We start from the raw sequence: 26,349 nt of genomic DNA, 5'->3' as shown, positions 1-26,349 counted from the left end.
ATAGGATGTGTGATGCTTGGTACACCATGTTATAGGATGTGTGATGCTTGCTACACCATATATAGGATGTGTGATGCTTGCTACACCATATATAGGATGTGTGATGCTTGCTACACCATATATAGGATGTGTGATGCTTGCTACACCATATATAGGATGTGTGATGCTTGCTACACCATATATAGGATGTGTGATGCTTGCCACACCATATATAGGATGTGTGATGCTTGCTACACCATGTTATAGGATGTGTGATGCTTGCCACACCATGTTATAGGATGTGTGATGCTTGGTACACCATGTTATAGGATGTGTGATGCTTGCCACACCAGTGGAAGAATTGTTCAATGAAGGGTAAACTCAAAAAAAAAAAAAAAAAAAAAGTTCAGTCTTCTCTGTAGAGGACAGTCGCAGATATTGTCAGTCCATTCCATATAATTTTGAGTGGTCATTGATACATACTTGGAATTATTGAGCATTTCATGAAGTAGGTCTAGGTTTATCTCTTAACCAACATATTAGTACAATTCATTACTTATTTGTTTGTGAAGAACTGGAAGAAATCTACATGAATAATGAAGCTAATGTCAAGAACAAATTTTTATTGATTTCTTCACAAGTGTTAAATGTGATGATGATATATACAACAAAGGAACAAGGATCTGTAGGTTGTTTGGAAAATATGCTCATGATTGGATGATATATTTTCCCTTGTTCTGTGACAAGACGTTCCACAGCGTTGACAAAGGTAAGTTTATGGAGTAAAAAGACTAAATTTTGGGGTTCAATTTTTTGCGATTGGCACAGCAGATAACCAAATGTGATGTTGCTCTTAAAAAAAAACCTTAACTAGTAATGGAGGGGTTAATCTTTGTCACAGCCGATATTTTTCTGCTGTAGAGAGCCTAACATTCTATCTTTCTAATCTGCTTACATTACTATAATATGAAAAGAAAACAGAAAAAAAGCATGGTTTACTTAAATATCACACCTTCATACCACAGTATTTGGAAATAAATATTCACAAATATAAAACTCCGAGAAGTTTTTCTAATAATTTATATGTTTAATACCATTCGAGTTTCAAAGATAAAGAATATTGAATGATTGTAAATTAAGCACAAAACTACACCATGAGGTATCTATGCTATTCTCCCCATTGGTATCGAAACCCAGTTTCTTGCGTGTGAATTCGCAGAAATATCGCTGAATCAGTGGGGAAGCGATAAAGAAAGACTTGACCATTTGTTATACATAGTAAATGTTAAAACGACCAGTATTTTTGTTTTTGGTATCTTATAAAACATTCGTCATAAGTGAATATACTGAAATACATGTAAAGGTGTATTATTATTATTATACACAATGTCGTTTTCGAATACGTTCAATATAGGCCTGCAATACTTTTTATATAATATCAAATATCAGATGACTTTGTGAAGTGACATCTCTGATTTTTTTTTCATAGATGCTCGTTAAAGTAGGCTTAAATTCCAGGTGTTAAAGCAATGTAGGCCAAAGGGTCAATTGTTCTGTGGATCAGTATCGCGAATCTGTTTATTATTTTAACGTTCATTTTTGTTGTAATTGTAAATTGTGGGACAGATTAGTTGTACTCCTGCCAGAGAATCCGAAAATGTCGCCAGAAAAAGACGATAAAGCTACAGCAAAACAAAACAAAATTAGTCCCGGTAAAAACTTTATAGCTGGTGGAGTTGGTGGTGCTTGTTGTGTTGCTACCGGCCATCCGTTAGATACTATTAAGGTAGTAAACTAAACACATGGGCGAATTCCATTATTATAATATTTATTAAATTTGAAAGCAATGTTTGTCTCACGAAGAGCTCATGAATAAGCTTGAAAGTTTGCTTTGAATAAGTACATTGTGAGTCGCAAATTTAGTCTGGTTAATAATTTTTTTCCACTATTAAAATATAATTATTAACAATTACTGCTGATAATATAATAATTTGACTTTCATCTCTAGGAAAGATATATAATATAATTAAAATTACAAAATGTTTTAAATTATATTAAACAGTTTTTGGTAACATTGATAGGAACCATGATTTCTTTACCTGAACCAGTATGTGTGTGGTATTGTTTAAATGCTGTGAAACCCTGGTGACTAAGTGTTAAAAGCTATAAAATGTATAAATTAATACATATGAGAAACTTAGATAAAAAGTCTCAGTATACAAAATTGAACTGCCATTTACATTGTTTTGATTGTGTGTGTTTTTATGGGACATAAAATCAGTGCTATTCAAGTGTCAGTAAGCTTAAAAATATTTTAAGCTGTGAAACTCTATGAAGTTTTTAAATAGCTATTTGTGAGATAAGTGTCCAGCTTTTCACCTTTAACAGGAAGACATGATTACATATAACATTAAATGTTATACACAATCATGTTTCACTTTTAGAGACTAGTCCTTGTACAGAAATAAATATACCATTGATATTTTCGAGACTTCATATTGTCATTAAATTAAGTATGCACCTCTTAAAACCAAACTGTGAAGCTCTGGGTAATAACATTTTTTGTTTCAAACAACAAAGCAAATTATTGAAAGCATGAAATTAAAATTAATTCATTCTTCTGCTTTTAAGTAGAAATAAAGATAATTATGAGTGATATGATTAGGGAAACTAGTTTAGCCTTCATCATATACTGTCTCAAACTTCAGGTGAAGTACTGATTACAGTTTTAAACTCACAAAAAAAAGGATGCTAACATATTGGAAAGGGTTTAGAGGCAAACTGCTAGGATGATTCATAGATTAGGAGTTATCTTAGTGGATTAACTTAAGATATTGCATATTGATAAAATAAATACAAGATTATCTGGGAAATCAGTAGGAAAGAAGTTTCTAATTTTTTTGTGCTGTATCACAAGATGATAAGATTAGAGGACAATTTTAAGATTTGTGAAAAAGGCTGAGCTACAGTTAAAGTGGTTTTATTTTTCTAACAGAATGATTAGAACAAGTTGGTGATTTCCCATTAGCTGTGGTGGAAGTCGGTATCTTACAAGAGTTTAGGATGATTTCCTGAAAAATAAAAGGTGGATTTCAGTGCTTACACTCAACCTGAGGCTTTCTTTTACTTTATGATTTCTATATACATATATATATATATATATATATATATTTTATATAGGTGAGACTGCAGACAATGCCAAAACCAGCTCCAGGTCAGCCACCCATGTTTACAGGAACATTTGACTGTGCCAGGAAAACAGTTGTGAATGAGGTAGTCCAAGTATTTATTATTATCCTTATAAAAGAGAAAATACTAGATACATGTACATATATATTGCTTTTTACCCCAAACAAAAAATTCACTTATACTGTGGAAATGTGTTGTTAACAATAGACTGTGTATATTTCAAATTTTTAATGTGTATGCATTATTAATTTCCTATCCAGTATATCACTTAATGATTGTAGTATAATTTATGTCTGACTTAAAACTATCAAACTTTATTGCAGGTTAGAGGAGAGATAATAATAACTAGACTGTATACTTATTTATAAATGTGATCACATGGTAACTCTTAAACTGTATACTAAAATTTATCAGTCATTCATATAGATGCACAGTAAGATATAATACCAAGAATGATCAAAATATAACTTTTTACACCATTTTCTTTGTTATGAACAGTAAAACTATAAATGAGTTGTATTTTATACACAGTTGAAATTTATTTAAATATATGCATATGTTAAATATTTATTTAAGTTTCATTTTATCATTTCAAAAAAAAATGTATATGTAGGGTTTTCTAGGATTGTACAAGGGTATGGGAGCTCCGTTAGCTGGGGTAATGCCTGTGTTTGCAGTCTGTTTTTTTGGATTTGGGCTTGGGAAAAAGATACAACAGAAACATCCTAATGAAGAACTGACGTAAGCAGACATTTTTGTGAAAAAAAATTAATTTATTTTTAATAGACGTCTGTTTTTGCAGTTAATGAATATATTATATGCATGTACCTCCTGGTGAGCAAACAACAAAACTATACACTGATAAAATTCCATTAAATATTTTGTATAGTTTCCTATCTCCATACTAGGTATTTCTGGACAAAGGAATCCATTCTTCAGGTTATTAACAACTTTGAAAGTCGATTAGATGGAGTTTTGTTTTATCCAGTAGAAGCTGATTCTGTTTGTGCTGTTTATTATTCGAAGATTTTCAGCTGCTTCAAATATTCACAGGAAAGCAGCTGATGTAAAAAGTTAATATTGTGACATCTTTAAGAAATTTAGTAAATATTAATCTGACTTAAAAGATTAGTCACAAATTGTAAAAACACGATCAAACTGAATACACATGTATATTAGTCAATAATCTGTGAACTTAGGTTTAGTTGTAAAGGTTTGCCTTGTACGTAATTAGTAAGTAAATCATTTGAGGAATAACAAAGAAGAGAAAGTAATATTTAGTTATCAGTGAAGAAATTGTGGAAGGCTGATGTAAATCGTATTTAACCACTGTTGATTGTGCTCAATTATTGTGTTATTTATTGCACTGGATGAAACACGTGTGTGGTGAATTTTCTGCACATGGTACATCTGTGCTAATGCTCTTTACTGACATATAGTCATGTGAAAATTAGCATGGTATTACGTCTGTTTGAAAATTCTTGATGGTAATTCTGGGGTGCTAATTAGCACTGATTGTATGTCATTCTGAAAAACTTTAATGTTATCTCTGTGGAATATTTCCATTAAATTCTGAAATCATCAGAGAAAGGGCATCCTAACCTAGAACATTGTGAACATTAAAACATCTATTTCACAATAACCATTCTTCTGTGATACAAGTTTTTTCAGTTTCTTTTCTTTTTGATTTTACAATCGTCTTTAATTTGTTTATGCTTTTAAATAAGAGTCAGGAGTAACTTGTAGATATTTGTCTCATGTTCAAAAAGAGATCGTGTTTCATAATCACACTGAGATTCCTGTACTTAAGGTGATGGTTTCCATTTGTGTATTTTTCTCTATTAATGTTTTAAATGTCTGTTATTACAAGTATATGTGTATGCCTTTATGACAGTAGACAATCTTCCTCTTTGCTATATGCAGTAGATCTCATTATAGTTCATTTTCGCATTTTTGAATAGTAGAGAGCGTACATTAACAGAGAATACAAGTAATACTTCTTAAAGCATATGTGTGTGTGTATAAATATTTCCAAGTAAAAACATTTGTTTAAATATTTAACACCCAGTCTGCAAGTTAGTGAGTTTGACTGTGATGGATTGGATAAGTTATAAATGGGAACCACAATTTTCTGTGTTCATACTCTCATAAAGAACTTGCCTCTTTTTAGTGTTAAGCCATAAAGTTGTTGATTTTAGAGGCTTGGCTGAATTGTATTTTATTTTCTCAGAGTATCAACATGTTTCTTTTAGCCACTCTACAGTGGCAAGTCAACTTCATTTAGTTTTCATCAGCCACCTCTAGTAATATAGCTTGAGAAAACCAAGGAAAACACTTTGTGATGCTTAGGAACTAGGTATTATATTGCTTTACATATGTGGAAGCTACTATGCTTTGTGTAAGATCTTGGTTACGGGTATGGATTTTACTTCTGCGTAGTCAAGAAACCAGTGTGAATTTGGCCACACTGGTGGGCAATTCAGATTCAAGACATCTCAAGGAGTACAAATGGCTATTTATAATAATAATAATAAAGAATACTGGAAAGCTTTGTTTTTGAATCAACCCATCAAAACATTCTCTCCCTGGCTTGTACACTGTGTGTTAGAATTACTTTGTTATAAATATCAGTCTGTAATTGGACTTTGTATGGTTGTTTTTCAGTAATTAGTGGATTAACAGTACATAGAATATTATTTGCAGCCTTCTACAGATATTTAATGCTGGAATGATAGCTGGTGTTTTTACTACAGTTATCATGACTCCAGGAGAAAGAATAAAGTGCCTTCTTCAGGTTGGTTTTTTGGAATCAATGTTTCTGTAACTTTTTAATTTCAAATTTCATATTAGAAACCCTTCTCTGATATAGAGCCATACTGAGTAACCATTTGTGAAAAGGGTGGTTTATGTGTTAACATTTGTTAGTGTATAATTTGTAAACATGATTGCACTACACAAGACTCTGTCTTGGTTGGGATACCTGATTGAATGCTGATTACTATTGTAACCATAAATAAATACAGCATGAGCTGTCACAGTGGTTGTTAAATTAGGGTTTTGAGTTTTTCTCTTCATCACTGTGAATATGTGGATGTTGTTTATATCAATAACAAAAGTGTTCTGCGCAGCTTAGTTTTTGGTGTTGTATTACATTCTATAGTTTTTAATGATGAAAAATTATAAAACACGAGTGTTTTATTATCACAGAAGAGGGTGAGATGTACTGGTAGGTTGTTACTAAGCAACAAGAGAAGGTTTTTGATTTACAAGACTTTGTGGGAAACAAAGTGTAAAGTAGTACTATCATGTATTTATAAAAACTTGTACGTTTGGTTACAGGTAACCACAGCATGTTTCATTTAACTCTAGTATACACAAAAATATGTCAAAAAATTCAGTGCAGATAAATGGAATTTTTTAATAAGAACAATGTAACCATAACATTGTGGATAGAGATGGTAAGTTTATTGTGCTGGTTGGGATTTAACAGTGATAGCTTGATGGAAAACTAAAGCTTTTTGTGTACCATCCCTGGGCAAGGTAGATTTCTTATCACCATGATATGTTAAAATAACATGTATTCAGTGTAATTAGGTTTCATGAAATTTCAGATAATCTGTTTGTTAGATTTCTTATCACCATGATATGTTAAAATAACATATTCAGTGTAATTGGTTTCATGAAATTTCAGATAATCTGTTTGTCCCATTTGAAAGGTAGTAGTATTGATAAAGTAATTATTTTTAAATCATCCATGAAAATTATTTTATTGAGATTTTTTAAAGCTCATATAAACATTTCTATCTTTTAAAAAAATATTTTGATTAAGATCCAGCAAGCTGCTGGCAGTGCTGCAACCACTAGATACAAAGGTCCGGTGGATTGTGTGCGTCAGCTTTACAAAGAAGGAGGGATCCGAAGCATCTACAGAGGAACTTGTGCTACCTTGCTCAGAGGTAGGAAGTATTTCTCAGTTTTTGTCATAGTAGTCCAGAAATTTTCTGTTCTTGTTTTTATTATGTAGACTGAATTTTATTGCAAAAACAAATTCAACAAAATGAGTTATAACCATGGAAGACTTTGGTGAAACTGCTGTTTCTATTGTTTCCACCATAAAATATGCTAATTTAGTGTTTAGTAGAAAAATAACTGGTTATAGGTTGACTGATAATTATGGTGCATTTTCCATCTGTAGGAAAATCTTATTGACTTTTGCAAATCTGATGAAGGTAGTAATGGTTTTATTTTGGTTTCTTACATCAAGTCACATTTCTATCCAGTTAGTTAACTTATCTCCCACATCTATAGAGATAAGTTTATTTACAAACCTTTCATGTGACATCAAATGCTTTTTGAAAATCCAGATACAACAAATCTACACCTATACCCTCATCTACATATGCAGTAATATTTTAAAAGAAAAGCATATCAAAGATTTGTAAGGCAAGATTTTCCCTTCCTTAAACCATGTTGACCATTTGTTAAAATTCTAAACTGTGTTAAGTGACTTTGCAACACATCTTTCATCAGACTTTACAAAACTTTTTCCACAACTGATGTAAGACAAATAGGTTTAGTTACTGGGACAACTTCAGTTACCTCCCTAGAAGATATGAGTGGCATTAGGTAATTTTCAATCTGTTATCACTCTTTAAACTTCACAATTTTATTTTAACAAGCTCAAAATTTATGCAGTTGTCTTGTTAAACTTTGTTTTCATCTGCCAATTGCAGAGTTTAATAACATAATCATTTCATAATTATGCAACACAAGTCTTCCTTTATCATCCTTTAAGGATCCTATCTCCAACCTTAACATTTTGTTTACTTTTAAGGTACTTACAAAAATTCTTACTGTTAATTTTTTATGTTTTTAGCCATTTTTTCAATATATCCTTTTGAATGTCCTGATTTTGTTTGACCAGGTTTATTGATATTCTATAACACCGGTCAAGTTTGTGAGTCGTAATTTTGTTTGACCAGGTTTATTGATATTCTATAACACCGGTCAAGTTTGTGAGTCGTAATTTTGTTTGACCAGGTTTATTGATATTCTATAACACCGGTCAAGTTTGTGAGTCGTAATTTTGTTTGACCAGGTTTATTGATATTCTATAACACCGGTCAAGTTTGTGAGTCGTAATTTTGTTTGACCAGGTTTATTGATATTCTATAACACCGGTCAAGTTTGTGAGTCGTAATTTTGTTTGACCAGGTTTATTGATATTCTATAACACCGGTCAAGTTTGTGAGTCGTAATTTTGTTTGACCAGGTTTATTGATATTCTATAACACCGGTCAAGTTTGTGAGTCCTGATTTTGTTTGACCAGGTTTATTGATATTCTATAACACCGGTCAAGTTTGTGATGCTTTTCTATCAGTTTTTATTTCATACTCTTTGTCAGTCAACCTGTTTTCTTACATGCAGCTAACATTTTCTTTCTGTAAGGAATATATTTGTTTTCAGTATTGAAACATTTTCTACACTTGTTCAGTGTCTCTAAGTAACTCAGGCACCCAATTCACAGCTGATAATTCTTGTTACATCCCTTTATATATATTTTTTTTTTAAATTTGGTATCAGAATATTTTTATTCCTGATTTCCATATGCAGCAAAGCATCAAACCTGAATTTCCACCTTATCAACCATTTCTATATTAGAAGTTAAGAATAAATCTAAAATAACATTATTTCTAGTAGGTTCTTTGACCAATTGGTGAAGAAATCCCTCTTGAACAGTTTCCAGAAACCTTTCTCCTTCATGGCTTGACTCTAGAATTTCCAAGTCTGTATGTCTATAGTTAAAATCACCCATAATTACTACTTCATTAACAGCTGAAATTTTAATCTCACTAAAGTTTCTCACTAATGCCATCAGTATCACCTGATGGTTTAACAAATTCTCACTAAGTTAAGAGAATAAAAATGTAACATTCAAGTCACAGTTTTTTTTATCTTTACTTTGAGAGTTCAGAAGTAGTTCAAGGCACAATGTACCTTTTCTTTTTGTACCCTTTTAATGAATTATTCAAATTTTCAAATAAATGATTCAGTTTTTCGATATTTTATGCAACATTTTGTTTAGTATATTTTGTCTCAGGCAACTTCTATCATCTTGAGTTTTGGAGAATATGAAAATTTATCCAAAAAAATTAGTTAATTTATTTATTATTCTAAACTGCCTTGAGTTAAATAAGAGTTTTAGTGCAAATAGTTAATCATGATGGGTTTGTGTTTTTTTACTAACTTAACTACACAACAGGTACAGGTTTAATAGTATATATATATATATATAAATCAATTTGATTTGTGTTGTTTCTGGACATTTTACAGAATTTTATTATTATACAAATAAACTTTAAATGTTATATTCATATACACATTTTAACACTTACATTAACCCTTTTACAACAGACTCACTATAATGTACACAACTTTGCTTACCCATTTGCACACATTTATTATTTGCACTACAACTTTTGATATAGCATGTGTATCTTCATAAAATTAGGTAAACCTTTAGTAAATATTACAAGTATTTTGTATAAAGAAAATCAGATTTTTTAATGAAATGGTTTCATTAAAGATTTGTTTGTAAAAATAGAGTTTGGTTTATTACTAGTCTGAGTGTAAAGTGATTTTATGTTATGATTAAGAAAACTATTCTTCATCCCAAAAATCTAAAATATTATTTATGTAACCTCTAAAACCTCCTAAATACATTACAAACATTTGTTTTCAGTAAGACTTTATATTTCATTTTTTATATTCTAACCATGTGGGGGTCTGTCACTTAACCAACCTCATAACCATCAGAAAAACAATTAGAAAATAAATATAAATTATGCTTTATTCATGTCAGAATGACAACATATTATAACACAAAAATACAGATGTTTAGTCCAATTAGCCTAAATCTCATAATACTATATATGAACGTACGTATTATACTTTATTAGATTGACTTTCCACTCATGCCTACATAACATTACATACCTTGCATTGACGTGCACACAGGTCGTGTGTCCAGTAATATAAAACTGACCTTTAGTCTTCCCTGTCTTGGCTGTGTTTTAGTGGACTAGTATTTTGTAATGTAAAGTCACATTTCATTGTACATTATAAATATGTTTATAGGTTATTACTATTTAGAAATAAATTACTACATTTATTTTTCTTAAAATATGAAACAATAAATCAAGAAGTAAAGCAAACAATTATCTCTTCTCACTATGACCTGTGTACTTGGTTATTGTTCAATGTAGGTTGTTAAGCCTTTTAAAATTTTGCATGTGGGAGATATCAAACAAAATTTTTTTAGGTTTTATACGTACAGTTGAATAACCAAAAAATCATAAATAACTACACTGATAACATAGAATTCTACTATAATTTATTGAGCTTAATAACTAAGGTTTATTTAGATTTAAAAATATATTAAACTTTGAGCAGACTAAAGACACAATTTACCTCCTGAAAAATTGGATTGAAAGAATGCGATAGCTTTTTTCAAAGATTAAAATGGCCAAGAAAACCATTCTGGGGACATTCTAAAAAGTTGATTGGTTATTCACATGTCATATACTGTATTAAGAGTATATAAGGGACCATTTCAAAAAATGGAAAGAGTTTGATGTGGACACTGTGTTTGATTCAGTACATAAGCCATAACAGCAAAATAAAAATATATGAGATTCTTATTTTATATTTTAGCTTTTTAATATTGGTACTTTGAGTTCCTAATTTGTACAAAGTTACAGATGTAGTATTTTGACATCACAAACGTCTAATTTTAAACGGTACTGCATTCAACGTACCACATGACTCACTAAAATCTAAATTTAGGTGTGTTCTGTTAATATTTACTTTTAAATTAAAAAATTAATTTGTATATAATAGTAAAGTTTGAATTATAATCTACAATTTGATTCCAGACTTATTCCCATAAATGCATAACATAGTAGTTCAATAAAATATTGAATCCAAGTCAATCAACAAATGTGACAACATGGTCTTTGAACCCTGACTTATTGTGAAAGGGTTAAAGAGGTGGTGTTTGGATCTTTAATTGTGTTTTAATATAAAACATATAAAAATTATGTATCTGAAATCTTCAATATAACTAAAAATAATATTTTTATATTCTGTCAATGAATTAGGAACTGAAAAATGGTAAAAACATGAGAAAATTGAAATTTTATGAAGTTTTTAAATGAAATTTATTCAAGTAGAGCTTTATTACACACAAACAAAGAGAAATTAAACATTGGTTTGTATTTCTTATCAGTAGTTGAGACAAGCAGGCAACAGAGCATATAGTCCAAAATTCTGTTATTGATCTGATTAGGGCCCAGCATGGTCAGATGGCTAGGGCACTTGACTTGTAATTTAAGGGTCAGGGGGTTTGAATTCCTGTCGCACCAAACATGCTCGCCCTTTTAGCTGTCAGACATTATAATGTGACAGTGAATTCCACTATTCGTTGGTAAAAGAGTAGCCCAAGAGTTGGCCATGAGTGGTGATGACTTGCTGCCTTCCTTCTAGTCTTACGCTGCAGATAGCCTTTGTGTTGCTTCGTGCAAAATTAAAAAAACAAACAATTGAACCGATTAGAGGTTCTGCTGCTTAATGAAAATTACAACTGCTATTTTTTATATTAAGATTTTTAATATGAAGGAGTAAAGAAGGCATGACAGGTTTTACTGCAAGCTGGCTATGTTCAGCTGCAGTCAGGAGTAAAGAAGGCATGACAGGTTTAACTGCAAGCTGGCTATGTTCAGCTGCAGTCAGGAGTAAAGAAGGCATGACAGGTTTTACTGCAAGCTGGCTATGTTCAGCTGCAGTCATCTATTTATTTTTTTAATTACCATGTGAGATCTGAACATCTAATGTTTCCCTTAAAAGTATCAGAGGTTTTCAAATTATTTAAAATAACTCACAAAGGAGTAGCTTGTTCTGTTCTTTATAGAAGATATTCCAATGAATAAATGGGAAATTTTCTTGTTATCATGTTCAGTATGTTAATTATGTTGCAGATGTTATGTGGGTATGTTAATTTTGTGGATCTTAGAAGGATAGAAGCGGATATGTAAATAAAAACTATTTATAATCAAAATAAAAAATCTCTAAAAAGTTGCACAAAGTTTAGGTGGGTGTCATTTGTCACTGCTAACCACCTCAAGTAATACAAGTTGCAGCTCGAAACGTGAGCTTTCAGTTGATTATGGTAAGCATTGTATTACAAGTTATAAAATATTTTATGTCAGTGGTTTTCAGACTTTATAAAGCCAACAGAAACTTTGTGTTTAATCTCTTCCATCATGGAATATTAACCCTTAACTTGTGTGAAAACCTAGCACAGATAAAAATAAACATGATCTTAACAGTATTTTTAATGTAAAATTGTAAATAAATATATAAAAATACACGTGATTTAAAAAAATACATTATCAAAACTTAATAATTTAAAAAAGTGACATTACCTCTTATCTTTGTGTAGAACTCCTGGTGACCATTTGTGGAATCACAGGTTCATGATATGAAGTTTTGAAAAACACTTTGATATTATGGTTTACTGAAACTTGTATAAACAAATAAAACCAACCTACTTACTTTAACAAAGTAAATGTGTATGTTTTAACGCACCTTATTTTGAAATTGAACAATGTGCTAAAGTTGGACCCTTCCTATTAGTGGAACAATAATCACTCATGTTAGTTACTTACATAAAGTTTCATTGTACATGCCTTTATATTCATTTTTTTATTAGTTTTATATTTTAGAAAATGTACAAAATAAGTGTGGTACTTTACTGTGCTTCATAATTCTTGGTAATATACTCTTCTATTATACAGTTAATAAATCTATGGTAGTTCCATGGTACTATTAATATTTTGCTAATATATGCAAGTGTCAGTATAATGTTGCTCCCCACAACTCTCAGTGATTCAGATATAACTCTGAAAGTTCCAGTACCAGTTGTGAGTACAGCATTGTGTAGCTTTGTGCTATATAACAACCAACCAACCAAGTGTTATGTTGTATGTGTGTTATGATTTTTTTTCTCATTAAACTGTAAGTGTTAAATGTATACTAAAATTTAACTTGATTTGAATAGCCAGCAGGCAGTACACTAAATAAATAGTCACGCTTAGATATGATATAAAAATTGACAGCTTCGTGGCATAAAAATTTTATTGAGATGTTTTGTTGCTGTTGTGATGTATCTTGGTTGTTTTTTGTTGTTGCTAATATTGGACTGTTTTCTGTATGTAAAATGATTACAAATTTATGAAAATGTGAAAAAGTGTAAAATAAAATATGTGATACTTTTTAAATCAAATTTTAAAGTATACAAAACTGTTGCAGACGTTCCTGCTAGTGGAACCTGGTTTTTGACATACGAGTTTCTTCAGAAAATGCTGTTGCCAAAAGGAAAAAGGTGAGAAGTGTGGGGATATACAGAAAAAAACAACTCTTCTAACACTTACAAATGTTACAAGTTTGAAAAAGATAATTAAATACCATTACTATCAATGTATAAGAATGGAATTAATAAGGTATGTTATGATTTCAAGTTTAATTTTATCCAAGTTTTAAGTCCTTTACTTCAAAATAAACCTATAAAAACTGCTTAAAACTTCAGATGTATTGTCACGTGACTACTGAGTTATGAAAATTCTCTATTTTGGCTCAGTGTGTCTTCAATAATACAATGGTAAACAAGGAGAGGTACATCTAGGCAATGACATGCTTACATAACATTTTTACTCGTACATTTCAAAGTTCTGGGAATGAATACATGTGAAACAAGTAATGCATTTTTTTAACCCCTGACAGCTGTCACTATCACGTTTAACATATTTCAGTTGCTCAGCCTACATGTAGATGTTACATACATTTGTGTATACTCATTACAGAGAACTCAATTTACACTATAATCTAACAGTGTTTATTTTGAAATTGACACAACCTTGTCATCATGACTTATGTATAATTGATTCTGTTCTTTAAGCTAAAGTGAACATTAGTTTTAGTGATTCTGTTCTTGAAGCTAAAGTGATCACTAATTTTAGTGATTCTGTTCTTGAAGCTAAAGTGATCACTAGTTTTAGTGATTCTGTTCTTTAAGCTAAAGTGACCTCGAGTTTTAGTGATTCTGTTCTTTAAGCTAAAGTGATCTCTAGATTTAGTGATTCTGTTCTTTAAGCTAAAATGATCTCTAGTTTTAGTGATTCTGTGCTTTAAGCTAAAGTGACCATTAGTTTTAGTGATTCTGTTCTTTAAGCTAAAGTGATCTCTAGTGTCAGTGATTCTGTTCTTTAAGCTAAAGTGATCACTAGTTTTAGTGATTCTGTTCTTGAAGCTAAAGTGATCACAAGTTTTAGTGATTCTGTGCTTTAAGCTAAAGTGATCTCTAGTTTTAGTGATTCTGTTCTTGAAGCTAAAGTGATCATTAGTTTTAGGATTCTGTTCTTGAAACTAAAGTGATCACAAGTTTTAGTGATTCTGTGCTTTAAGCTAAAGTGATCTCTAGTTTTAGTGATTCTGTTCTTGAAGCTAAAGTGATCTCTAGTTTTAGTGATTCTGTTCTTCAAGCTAAAGTGATCTCTAGTTTTAGTGATTCTGTTCTTTAAGCTAAAGTGATCTCTAGTGTCAGTGATTCTGTTCTTTAAGCTAAAGTGATCTCTAGTTTTTGTGATTCTGTTCTTTAAGCTAAAGTGATCTCTAGTTTTAGTGATTCTGTTCTTGAAGCTATAGTGATCACTAGTTTCAGTGATTCTGTTCTTTAAGCTAAAGTGATCTCTAGTTTTAATGATTCTGTTCTTTAAGCTAAAGTGATCTCTAGTTTCAGTGATTCTGTTCTTTAAGCTAAAGTGATCTCTAGTTTTAGTGATTCTGTTCTTTAAGCTAAAGTGATCTCTAGTGTCAGTGATTCTGTTCTTTAAGCTAAAGTGATCACTAGTTTTTGTGATTCTGTTCTTTAAGCTAAAGTGATCTCTAGTTTTAGTGATTCTGTTCTTGAAGCTAAAGTGATCTCTAGTTTTAGTGATTCTGTTCTTGAAGCTAAAGTGATCTCTAGTTTTAGTGATTCTGTGCTTTAAGCTAAAGTGATCTCTAGTTTTAGTGATTCTATTCTTTAAGCTAAAGTGATCTCTAGTGTCAGTGATTCTGTTCTTTAAGCTAAAGTGATCACTAGTTTTAGTGATTCTGTTCATTCAGCTAAAGTGATCATTAGTTTTCATGATTCTGTTCTTTAAGCTAAAGTGATCTGTAATCAGTAAGTGTGAACTATATCTTGAGCTGTTTCTTTAAATCTATATTTGTCCTCTACTAGTCGAAGTGAGATTAGTCCAATTCGGACCATGTTTGCTGGTGGTATGGCTGGAGTATTTAATTGGATTGTTGCTATTGGTCCAGATGTTTTGAAGTCCCGTCTTCAGACAGGTTGGTTGGTCTAAGAATATTGTTTATTATTTGTTTTATTGTTTAGTAACTAAAACAATGAAAATGTTACATTGTAATTATTTTAATCTAGTTCAGTGATTTTGTTTGTGATTAACTACAGTAGCTAATTCCAAGTGTTGCTCTGTGTGTAACATCTGTTTAATATCATTCAGAGCATTATCACATTTTCTAAGTTTGTTTTTGTGTAACATATTTCAGATGTTTTATTCTGATAATATTTGATCATATAATTTGTTTTTAAGTTTGTTCTTTAAGCTAAAGTGATCACTAGTTTTAGTGATTCTGTTCTTCAAGCTAAAGTGACCATTTTATGTTTTGAAATGGAAGTCTTTGAGAGAGTTTTATGTATATTTCAATTTGCAGGTATTACACAAAATTGTTCAATATGTAACAACTTCATTTAGTTATAAGCTCAAGTGTTTTGCAATCTGTAATACTTACTGAAAAGAAACTTAAAATGTTGTGTAAAAAATAAACAGTGTGTAATTAAATCAACTGAGTAAATTATGTAAGAATAACATTATGCTGAATATAAGTTTGTTGTGTATTTTAAATAAAGTAAGAATAACATCATGCTGAATATAAGTTTGTTGTGTATTTTAAATAAAGTAAGAATAACATCATGCTGAATATAAGTTTGTTGTGTATTTTAAATTAAGTTAGAATAACATCATGCTGAATATAAGTTTGTTGTGTATTTTAAATAAAGTAAGAATAACATCATGCTGAATATAAGTTTGTTGTGTATTTTAAATAAAGTGAGAATAACATCATGCTGAATATAAGTTTGTTGTGTATTTTAAATTAAGTTAGAATAACATCATGCTGAATATAAGTTTGCTGTGTATTTTAAATTAAGTTAGAATAACATCATGCTGAATATAAGTATGCTATGTATTTTAAATTAAGTTAGAATAACATCATGCTGAATATAAGTTTGTTGTGTATTTTAAATTAAGTTAGAATAACATCATGCTGAATATGTTTGTTGTGTATTTTAAATTAAGTTATAATAACATCATGCTGAATATAAGTATGCTATGTATTTTAAATTAAGTTAGAATAACATCATGCTGAATATAAGTTTGTTGTTTATTTTAAATTATGTAAGAATAACATCATGCTGAATATAAGTTTGTTGTGTATTTTAAGTTAGGTTAGAATAACATCATGCTGAATATAAGTTTGTTGTGTATTTTAAATTATGTAAGAATAACATTATGCTGAATATAAGTTTATTGTGTATTTTAAATTAAGTAAGAATAACATCATGCTGAATATAAGTTTGCTGTGTATTTTAAATTAAGTTAGAATAACATCATGCTGAATATAAGTTTGCTGTGTATTTTAAATTAAGTTAGAATAACATCATGCTGAATATAAGTATGCTATGTATTTTAAATTAAGTTAGAATAACATCATGCTGAATATAAGTTTGTTGTGTATTTTAAATTAAGTTAGAATAACATCATGCTGAATATAAGTTTGTTGTGTATTTTAAATTAAGTTAGAATAACATCATGCTGAATATAAGTTTGTTGTGTATTTTAAATTAAGTAAGAATAACATCATGCTGAATATAAGTTTGTTGTGTATTTTAAATTAAGTTAGAATAACATCATGCTGAATATAAGTTTGTTGTGTATTTTAAATTAAGTAAGAATAACATCATGCTGAATATAAGTTTGTTGTGTATTTTAAATAAAGTAAGAATAACATCATGCTGAATATAAGTTTGTTGTGTATTTTAAATTATGTAAGAATAACATCATGCTGAATATAAGTTTGTTGTGTATTTTAAATTAAGTTAGAATAACATCATGCTGAATATAAGTTTGTTGTGTATTTTAAATTAAGTTAGAATAACATCATGCTGAATATAAGTTTGCTGTGTATTTTAAATAAAGTAAGAATAACATCATGCTGAATATAAGTTTGCTGTGTATTTTAAATTATGTAAGAATAACATCATGCTGAATATAAGTTTGTTGTGTATTTTAAATTAAGTAAGAATAACATCATGCTGAATATAAGTTTGTTGTGTATTTTAAATAAAGTAAGAATAACATCATGCTGAATATAAGTTTGCTGTGTATTTTAAATTAAGTTAGAATAACATCATGCTGAATATAAGTATGCTATGTATTTTAAATTAAGTTAGAATAACATCATGCTGAATATAAGTTTGTTGTGTATTTTAAATTAAGTTAGAATAACATCATGCTGAATATAAGTTTGTTGTGTATTTTAAATTAAGTAAGAATAACATCATGCTGAATATAAGTTTGTTGTGTATTTTAAATTAAGTAAGAATAACATCATGCTGAATATAAGTTTGTTGTGTATTTTAAATTATGTAAGAATAACATCATGCTGAATATAAGTTTGTTGTGTATTTTAAATTAAGTTAGAATAACATCATGCTGAATATAAGTATGCTGTGTATTTTAAATTAAGTAAGAATAACATCATGCTGAATATAAGCTTATAAGTTGTGTATTTTAAATAAAGTAAGAATAACATCATGCTGAATATAAGTTTGTTGTGTATTTTAAATTAAGTTAGAATAACATCATGCTGAATATAAGTTTGTTGTGTATTTTAAATTAAGTAAGAATAACATCATGCTGAATATAAGTTTGTTGTGTATTTTAAATAAAGTAAGAATAACATCATGCTGAATATAAGTTTGCTGTGTATTTTAAATTAAGTTAGAATAACATCATGCTGAATATAAGTATGCTATGTATTTTAAATTAAGTTAGAATAACATCATGCTGAATATAAGTTTGTTGTGTATTTTAAATTAAGTTAGAATAACATCATGCTGAATATAAGTTTGTTGTGTATTTTAAATTAAGTAAGAATAACATCATGCTGAATATAAGTTTGTTGTGTATTTTAAATTAAGTAAGAATAACATCATGCTGAATATAAGTTTGTTGTGTATTTTAAATTATGTAAGAATAACATCATGCTGAATATAAGTTTGTTGTGTATTTTAAATTAAGTTAGAATAACATCATGCTGAATATAAGTATGCTGTGTATTTTAAATTAAGTAAGAATAACATCATGCTGAATATAAGTTTGTTGTGTATTTTAAATAAAGTAAGAATAACATCATGCTGAATATAAGTTTGTTGTGTATTTTAAATAAAGTAAGAATAACATCATGCTGAATATAAGTTTGCTGTGTATTTTAAATTGTATAACCAATTTAATTTACCACTTGTTAAATACTGAGTGGTTTTCTCATCTGTAACTAAACATCAAGCTTATAATATTTGTCTGAGCCACTATAAATTAAGAACATCTAAGTTTGGAGTTATTTATTTAACCTAGTAGAAATACATGTTAATGTAAATCTGAACTTGTCATCAGTAAGTTGGATGGTTGGTTTTTTAGTGTTTATTGGCACAAAACAGCTGGACTACCTGCACCAAACAGCTGGTAAAAAAGTAAAAAGTAAAACTTGTGAAAAGGAATGATGCTAAAACAGAACATAGTCCAATTTTTGGATTAAAATCTAAAACAGAGTTAAAAAGACCAATGGCCTTTAAAAATATGAAAACACAACTGAGGTGGACATTATCACCCTCACCAATGACACTGAACCCACCGTAAAAAAATGTTTAAAATGGTGCCGTAGCTCTTGATTGTAACAACGGCATGACAGTTAGATGTGTCGTTAGTAAGTAGTCGCCAATTCAGGTTACTAAAAAACACATATATATCAATCAAAATACAGTGTCTCTATTTCCAGAGATGCCAACTATTTCAAATGACTGAGCCTAATGATTGTAGACAGATCCCTTTATCATTTGTGGCTGCTAGGCCTGACCAGTGTATCTAAGCTGTTTATTATTATATTATTATTATAACTATTATTATTTATTACTGCTATAGATTGCTCATTTATAACTGTGTTTTGTGTATTTAATAAATAAATAAAAAAAAATATTTTGAAAATATGTCTTTTATTTAGTTCATATATTGAATTATATCAAATGTTTCTTTGTCTTCTTTTGGAGACTGTTGTCTTGAGTCCCTGTGTGGCTGAGAGGATGTCTTGACTGTATCCCTGTGTGGCTAAGAGGATATCTTGACTGTGTCCTTGTGTGGCTGAGAGGATGTCTTGACTGTGTCCCTGTGTGACTGGGAAGGTGTCTTGACTGTGTCCCTCTGTGGCTGAGAGGATATCCTGACTGTTAAAGTCTTGCTGCCTGACTGAGCTGCATGTTTAGATCCTTTTGAATCTAGTTTTTCCTTTTCACAGTGAAAATACTTCTTCAATGGCTTCCACATGTCCAATGTTCTGTTGAGGCACACCCCAAGTGATAGCCATCTTGTGTTAATAAGTTATAGAATTTTTCTTGTTTCTTTGTCATACAGTCCTTGAAACTCTTTGAAATGTTGTTTTCTGCTAGCACTTTTGTCCAGAAAATAGTAGATATCTATCAATATATCAGAAACTGGGCAGGGCAGTTTTCTGGAAGCTTTATGGGCAACAATATTCATCAGGTGACAGGCACAGCCCATGAAGTAAATGCTAGGCTGTCGTCTTGAGATGTGTCCCATCACACCTTTATCCATACCAGACATAACTGAAGCATTGTCTGAAGAAAATCTAAGACAGTTTTCCCATGGAATTTTCCTCTGTCAGTTCATGGTCCAAAAGCTTGAAAATATTCTCTCCCGTTGAAGCTTCTTTCAATTCCACCATTGTCAAAAGAGAACAGACAATTTTTCCAAGCAAAGGGTCAAGATATCGTACAACCACTGGATACAGTTTTGAGTCATCCATGTCTGTGGATCCATCTGTGGCTAAACTGTAAACACTGTTAGTAAGCATGCTTGAAATCATTTTGTCATCTTCACAACCCAACATTTGTACAATGGCTGTAGTTTTGGTTCTAGCACAGCTATACTTTTTTGCTATATCAGAGTCTGGGAACATTTTTCTGAATAGATGTCCTGCATGATCGGCTACAGCTAGGGGTAAATTATGAGCAATGACAAATTGCGTGAACATCACTTCTCTATTTATGGTTTCATATTCTGAATTCTTACTCATAAATGTTGTTATCTGCATCATTTTTGTCTTCACCTCAGTCTTTTTTTGGTAAGATGCCGATTTTGTATGTCTGGAACAATCGTTTATCCCGCCATGCGCTACAGAAAAATTGATGTGACAAACTGTACAAAATGCATGACTGTCACTGACTTTTGATGCAGTGACCAGATATTTTGCACTATACTCTTTCCTAAATTTTTGATTCACAGTTTTAGTCCTTTTAGATTTGTCAGAAACAAGACAATCTGGTGAATGAGGCCTCTTTTTTTTCCATCTTGTGAACGATTGCATTGGTGTTTCTATGTCGCTTAGAAAACAAGAAATACTCATCTATGCGAGTGCCGATTGGCTGACAAGCACTGATGACATAACTATAGATTCCCCCACGTACCCAGTAGGAGAAGCACCACACTCAAACTATTGGTAGATGCAGAGATACAAATATTTTTTATTATTTCAAGCACAAACATGATTATTGCAAGTAGCCATTTGGACTATGTCTTTTATTTATTATCAAAATTTATTTGTATCTCACTAGAAATTTTCTTTTCACACCTTTCAAGCCCTGGGGGAACAATTTATCACTTTATTGTATAGGCCTATATAATATATAATAATTTGGGAGTTGTAACAAGTTGTAATATTTGTCTGTATGAGCGTATAGTCGTAATGTATACACCAAAATCGTAATGATTACGCGCTCAAATCGTAATGGTTTGCATCTCTGTATTTATTGTATTTCTGTAGTGCTATATGCTGTTAACTTGTTTTATTGAGGGAACGTTTAACCTTAGCACCACAAGGCACTTATCCACGAGGGATTAGGGACGTTTTTCGCCGAACTTTGGCAGAAGAAGGTGTGACTGCTCTTTATCGTGGACTCACTCCTGTAATGCTACGAGCCTTCCCTGCTAATGCAGTAAGTTGAAGAAAGTTGTAGCTTTCTGCTGAAGGAATCTTGTGATCTGAAATAACTTAGTTCCAAGTTTTATTTTCAGTATATGTTTAATTTAATGTTTACAGTTTTCAAAGATAAAGCATATCAAACAGTGTTTTGAACTTTCTGTTTTCTCAGTACACTGCTTTCTAGGTCAAATTATCTAAAGTAACTAATTACCAGTCAGAATAGTTAAAAATATAAGACTGAAGAAATTGGTTGAATATTACTTACAAAAAACTAGCATTTCAGAAAGATATATTTTATTAGAAACTATATACACTGTGGATTGTTTTGCTTGCTTCTGAGTCATTAGTATGCTGCATTAATAACCTCAACTGAACTATGTTTAAGACCTAAACTCAAACTAAAATCCACAATGAACAGTTTTTTTCAGTTTATTTACTGACTATAAGTAATATTAAATATACGATTACTCAGTAGTAGGGATTGTGATGATAAAAAATGGCAGACGTAAAAAACACTAGTTCAAATCCACCTTTAAAATGTCTTGATATTAATAATGGTTGTGTCACGATGTTGGCTTAGGAAAGTAAAAGCTCATTTCACTTCTAAAGCTGCCTAAGTTGCCATATATGTATTTTTGGAGTCAATCAAAAATTCTCTTTTTCAATAACTTTTTATCTAAGTAAGTGACTTTTTCCAGACAAGTACACCAAAACAATGACGAACTTTATCAGTCTAACTCTTTCACAGAACATTTCAGTCTATGGTTTCAGTGATCTCTTTCTTATACCAAAAAAGATACCAGTATATATAAAAGAAATATACTTTGAGCATGTAATTAGATTTGAGGGTAGGTTGGTAGTGAACCTAAAGTTGAATTGGATATACACATTTCTTATGCTTAGTATGACTGGTACACAATAATGTAGGAAACAAAGAAGTACAACAAGAAAAATTAAAGTTTATAAAGGTTGATATATATGTAACTTAGTTTACTTACAGTAATATAGAATGTTTAATGTTACAAAAAGTATTGAAACAATAAAGTCAAAACTATACAAAGTGAATTACTTGAAATTTCATTCATACTTTAGCCTTGACGAGTGAGTTACAATTTTTCTTCTTGTTGTGACCATTATTTGGATACCAGCAGGACTTTGTGAACTTTAGGCTTAGGAAAACATGTGTACACGACCCTTTATGATTCTACTAAGGAATTGTTGGGACCGTGATTTGGGTCTCGACCTGAGGTTGGGAACTACTTGCTTAGATTAACACAGTTACAGTTATTTGAAAAAGTATGGATAAAACCTTTCAGTTACTCAGTTTTTAAAGTTTCAATACCTTTTGTAGCATTAAAACTTTTTACATTACTCTAGTGAGTCAGGTAATGTATATATATATATTATATTACTCTAGTGAGTCAGGTAATGTATGTATGTATATATATATATATATTATGTTACTCTAGTGAGCCAGATAATGTATGTATGTATATATATATTACATTACTCTAGTGAGTCAGGTAATGTATATATATATATATATTATATTACTCTAGTGAGTCAGGTAATGTATATATATATATATTATATTACTCTAGTGAGTCAGGTAATGTATGTATATATATATATATATATATATATATTACATTACTCTAGTGAGTCAGGTAATGTATGTATATATATATATTACATTACTCTAGTGAGTCAGGTAATGTATGTATATATATATATATATACATTACTCTAGTGAGTCAGGTAATGTATGTATATATATATATATTACATTACTCTAGTGAGTCAGGTAATGTATGTATATATATATTACATTACTCTAGTGAGTCAGGTAATGTATGTATATATATATATATATTATATTACTCTAGTGAGTCAGGTAATGTATGTATATATATATATATTACATTACTCTAGTGAGTCAGGTAATGTATATATATATATATATATATTACATTACTCTAGTGAGTCAGGTAATGTATGTATATATATATATACATTACTCTAGTGAGTCAGGTAATGTATATATATATATATATATATATAATACTCTAGTGAGTCAGGTATTTTATGTATGTATATATATATTACATTACTCTAGTGAGTCAGGTAATGTATGTATATATATATATATATATATATATTACATTACTCTAGTGAGTCAGGTAATGTATGTATATATATATTACATTACTCTAGTGAGTCAGGTAATGTATATATATATATATTACATTACTCTAGTGAGACAGGTAATGTATGTATATATATATTATATTACTCTAGTGAGTCAGGTAATGTATGTATATATATATTACATTACTCTAGTGAGTCAGGTAATGTATGTATATATATATACATTACATACTCTAGTGAGTCAGGTAATGTATGCATATATATATATTACATTACTCTAGTGAGTCAGGTAATGTATGTATATATATATTACATTACTCTAGTGAGTCAGGTAATGTATGTATATATATATTACATTACTCTAGTGAGTCAGGTAATGTATGTATATATACATACATTACTCTAGTGAGTCAGGTAATGTATGTATATATATATATATTATATTACTCTAGTGAGTCAGGTATTTTATGTATGTATATATATATTACATTACTCTAGTGAGTCAGGTAATGTATGTATATATACATACATTACTCTAGTGAGTCAGGTAATGTATGTATATATATATATATATATTACATTACTCTAGTGAGTCAGGTATGTATGTATGTATATATATATATATTACATTACTCTAGTGAGTCAGGTAATGTATGTATATATATATATTACATTACTCTAGTGAGTCAGGTAATGTATGTATATATATATATTATATTACTCTAGTGAGTCAGGTAATGTATGTATATATATATTACATTACTCTAGTGAGTCAGGTAATGTATGTATATATATATTACATTACTCTAGTGAGTCAGGTAATGTATGTATATATATATTACATTACTCTAGTGAGTCAGGTAATGTATGTATATATATATACATTACTCTAGTGAGTCAGGTAATGTATGTATATATATATTACATTACTCCAGTGAGTCAGGTAATGTATGTATATATACATTACACTCTAGTGAGTCAGGTAATGTATGTATATATATATATATTATATTACTCTAGTGAGTCAGGTATTTTATGTATGTACATATATATTACATTACTCTAGTGAGTCAGGTAATGTATATATATATATACATACATTACTCTAGTGAGTCAGGTAATGTAATATATATATATATATATATTATATTACTCTAGTGAGTCAGGTAATGTATGTATATATATATATTACATTACTCTAGTGAGTCAGGTAATGTATGTATATATATATATATTACATTACTCTAGTGAGTCAGGTAATGTATGTATATATATATATTATATTACTCAAGTGAGTCAGGTAATGTATGTATATATATATATTATATTACTCTAGTGAGACAGGTAATGTATGTATATATATATTATATTACTCTAGTGAGTCAGGTAATGTATGTATATATATATATATATATATTATATTACTCTAGTGAGTCAGGTAATGTATGTATGTATATATATATATATATATATATATTATATTACTCTAGTGAGTCAGGTAATGTATGTATATAAATCACTACTTGTCATTATAAAATGTAAAATGTTTTTATTACATTTGTTTTTTACAAGTAAGAGCGTTCACTGTAAAAAAAGAATGTTTTTGAACAGATACAATGTTTCAACCTGTAACATTTTAGAATGATCTCATAAGCAATCATTGTACCTGTTAACAAATATTTTTCCTTACTGTAAGAGCTGTAGTTTGTGAAAATGATTTAATAATTACAATTTGATGAACATTATTTAAGTTTTTACTTAAAAGTACAAGTAATGATATGAACCCATGAGTTTTTCTCAAATGTTGATGAACTATAACAAACCAAAAGTTATGTTTATTTTTATATTTTTTTTTACAAAGGAGTTGGTAATTTTATTAAAGTTTTTACTACTTGACTAATACATAGTTTAATTTCAGCACATTATATAAGTGTAAAAATCGCATATGATACTTTTTAAAATTTCAAACCTGTTTCTTAGGGTTTGAAAATAACATGATTTTTTGTTTTAAATTTCAGGCCTGTTTTTTAGGGTTTGAGGTAGCAATGAAGGCTCTCAATTGGGCAGCCCCAAGTTGGTAATTTATGAATTAATTTATCTTGGATATGTTTCTCAAATGTGTGCAGGAATTTCCAAGTGTGAGATCTCTCTTAGTAGTTAGTCGCAATGACGTAGAAAGAAGGGATGCTATCGGAAGAATTTTGTTTTTACCTTTCAAATTATATTCTATTGTTTGTTTTATTAATGATACTTACTGCCATAGTTTTCAAGTTACTGACATCGATTTGAAAAAACAGAGTAATCTTACACTTTTAATTAGTTTGTGTATCGCAGGAAAAATAAATGCAAACTGTTAAAATGGCATTTGATGCAACTAATTGTATAAAGATACGCACGTATCGCTTCCACACTGAAATTGGGTTCATAATGAAAAGATACTATGCAGCAAACCATCCAGACATTATTTTATTTTTTTAGCCAGCCAGTATGAATCAGTGAGGGCCTAAGACAGTGAGACTGTCACTGATAATGACATTTACATGCATCCTTGCAGAATGAATGCTGTATATAACTGCCTGTGA

The 26,349-nt window shown here is 29.8% G+C and overlaps 1 protein-coding gene across 1 annotated transcript; it reads left to right on the top strand.

Moving 5' to 3' along the window:
• Positions 1-1,454: 1,454 nt before the first annotated feature.
• Positions 1,455-26,126, top strand: LOC143251144 (mitochondrial carnitine/acylcarnitine carrier protein-like). Its single transcript, XM_076502525.1, has 9 exons — positions 1,455-1,765; positions 3,160-3,252; positions 3,782-3,909; positions 5,872-5,962; positions 6,998-7,124; positions 13,538-13,610; positions 15,507-15,616; positions 21,508-21,632; positions 25,786-26,126. The coding sequence occupies exons 1-9, from the start codon at positions 1,637-1,639 to the stop codon at positions 25,846-25,848; spliced, it is 939 nt and encodes a 312-aa protein (XP_076358640.1). The 5' UTR covers positions 1,455-1,636; the 3' UTR covers positions 25,849-26,126.
• The last annotated feature ends 223 nt before the right edge of the window (positions 26,127-26,349 follow it).

The sequence above is a fragment of the Tachypleus tridentatus genome, chromosome 5, assembly GCF_004210375.1.
Source record: "Tachypleus tridentatus isolate NWPU-2018 chromosome 5, ASM421037v1, whole genome shotgun sequence".
NCBI classification, from domain to species: domain Eukaryota; kingdom Metazoa; phylum Arthropoda; class Merostomata; order Xiphosura; family Limulidae; genus Tachypleus; species Tachypleus tridentatus.
The sequence above is the reverse complement of the archived record's forward strand: the minus strand, read 5'-3'. Positions and strand labels throughout refer to the sequence as shown.

What these genes read in the sequence shown, in the direction of transcription:
- LOC143251144 (XM_076502525.1), top strand. Translation starts at nt 1,637, where the DNA reads ATGTCGCCAGAAAAAGACGATAAAGCTACAGCAAAACAAAACAAAATT. An exon ending in ATCCGTTAGATACTATTAAG is followed by an intron (nt 1,766 to 3,159) that starts GTAGTAAACTAA and finishes TATTTTATATAG; the next exon opens with GTGAGACTGCAGACAATGCC. An exon ending in GAAGTCCCGTCTTCAGACAG is followed by an intron (nt 15,617 to 21,507) that starts GTTGGTTGGTCT and finishes GTTTAACCTTAG; the next exon opens with CACCACAAGGCACTTATCCA.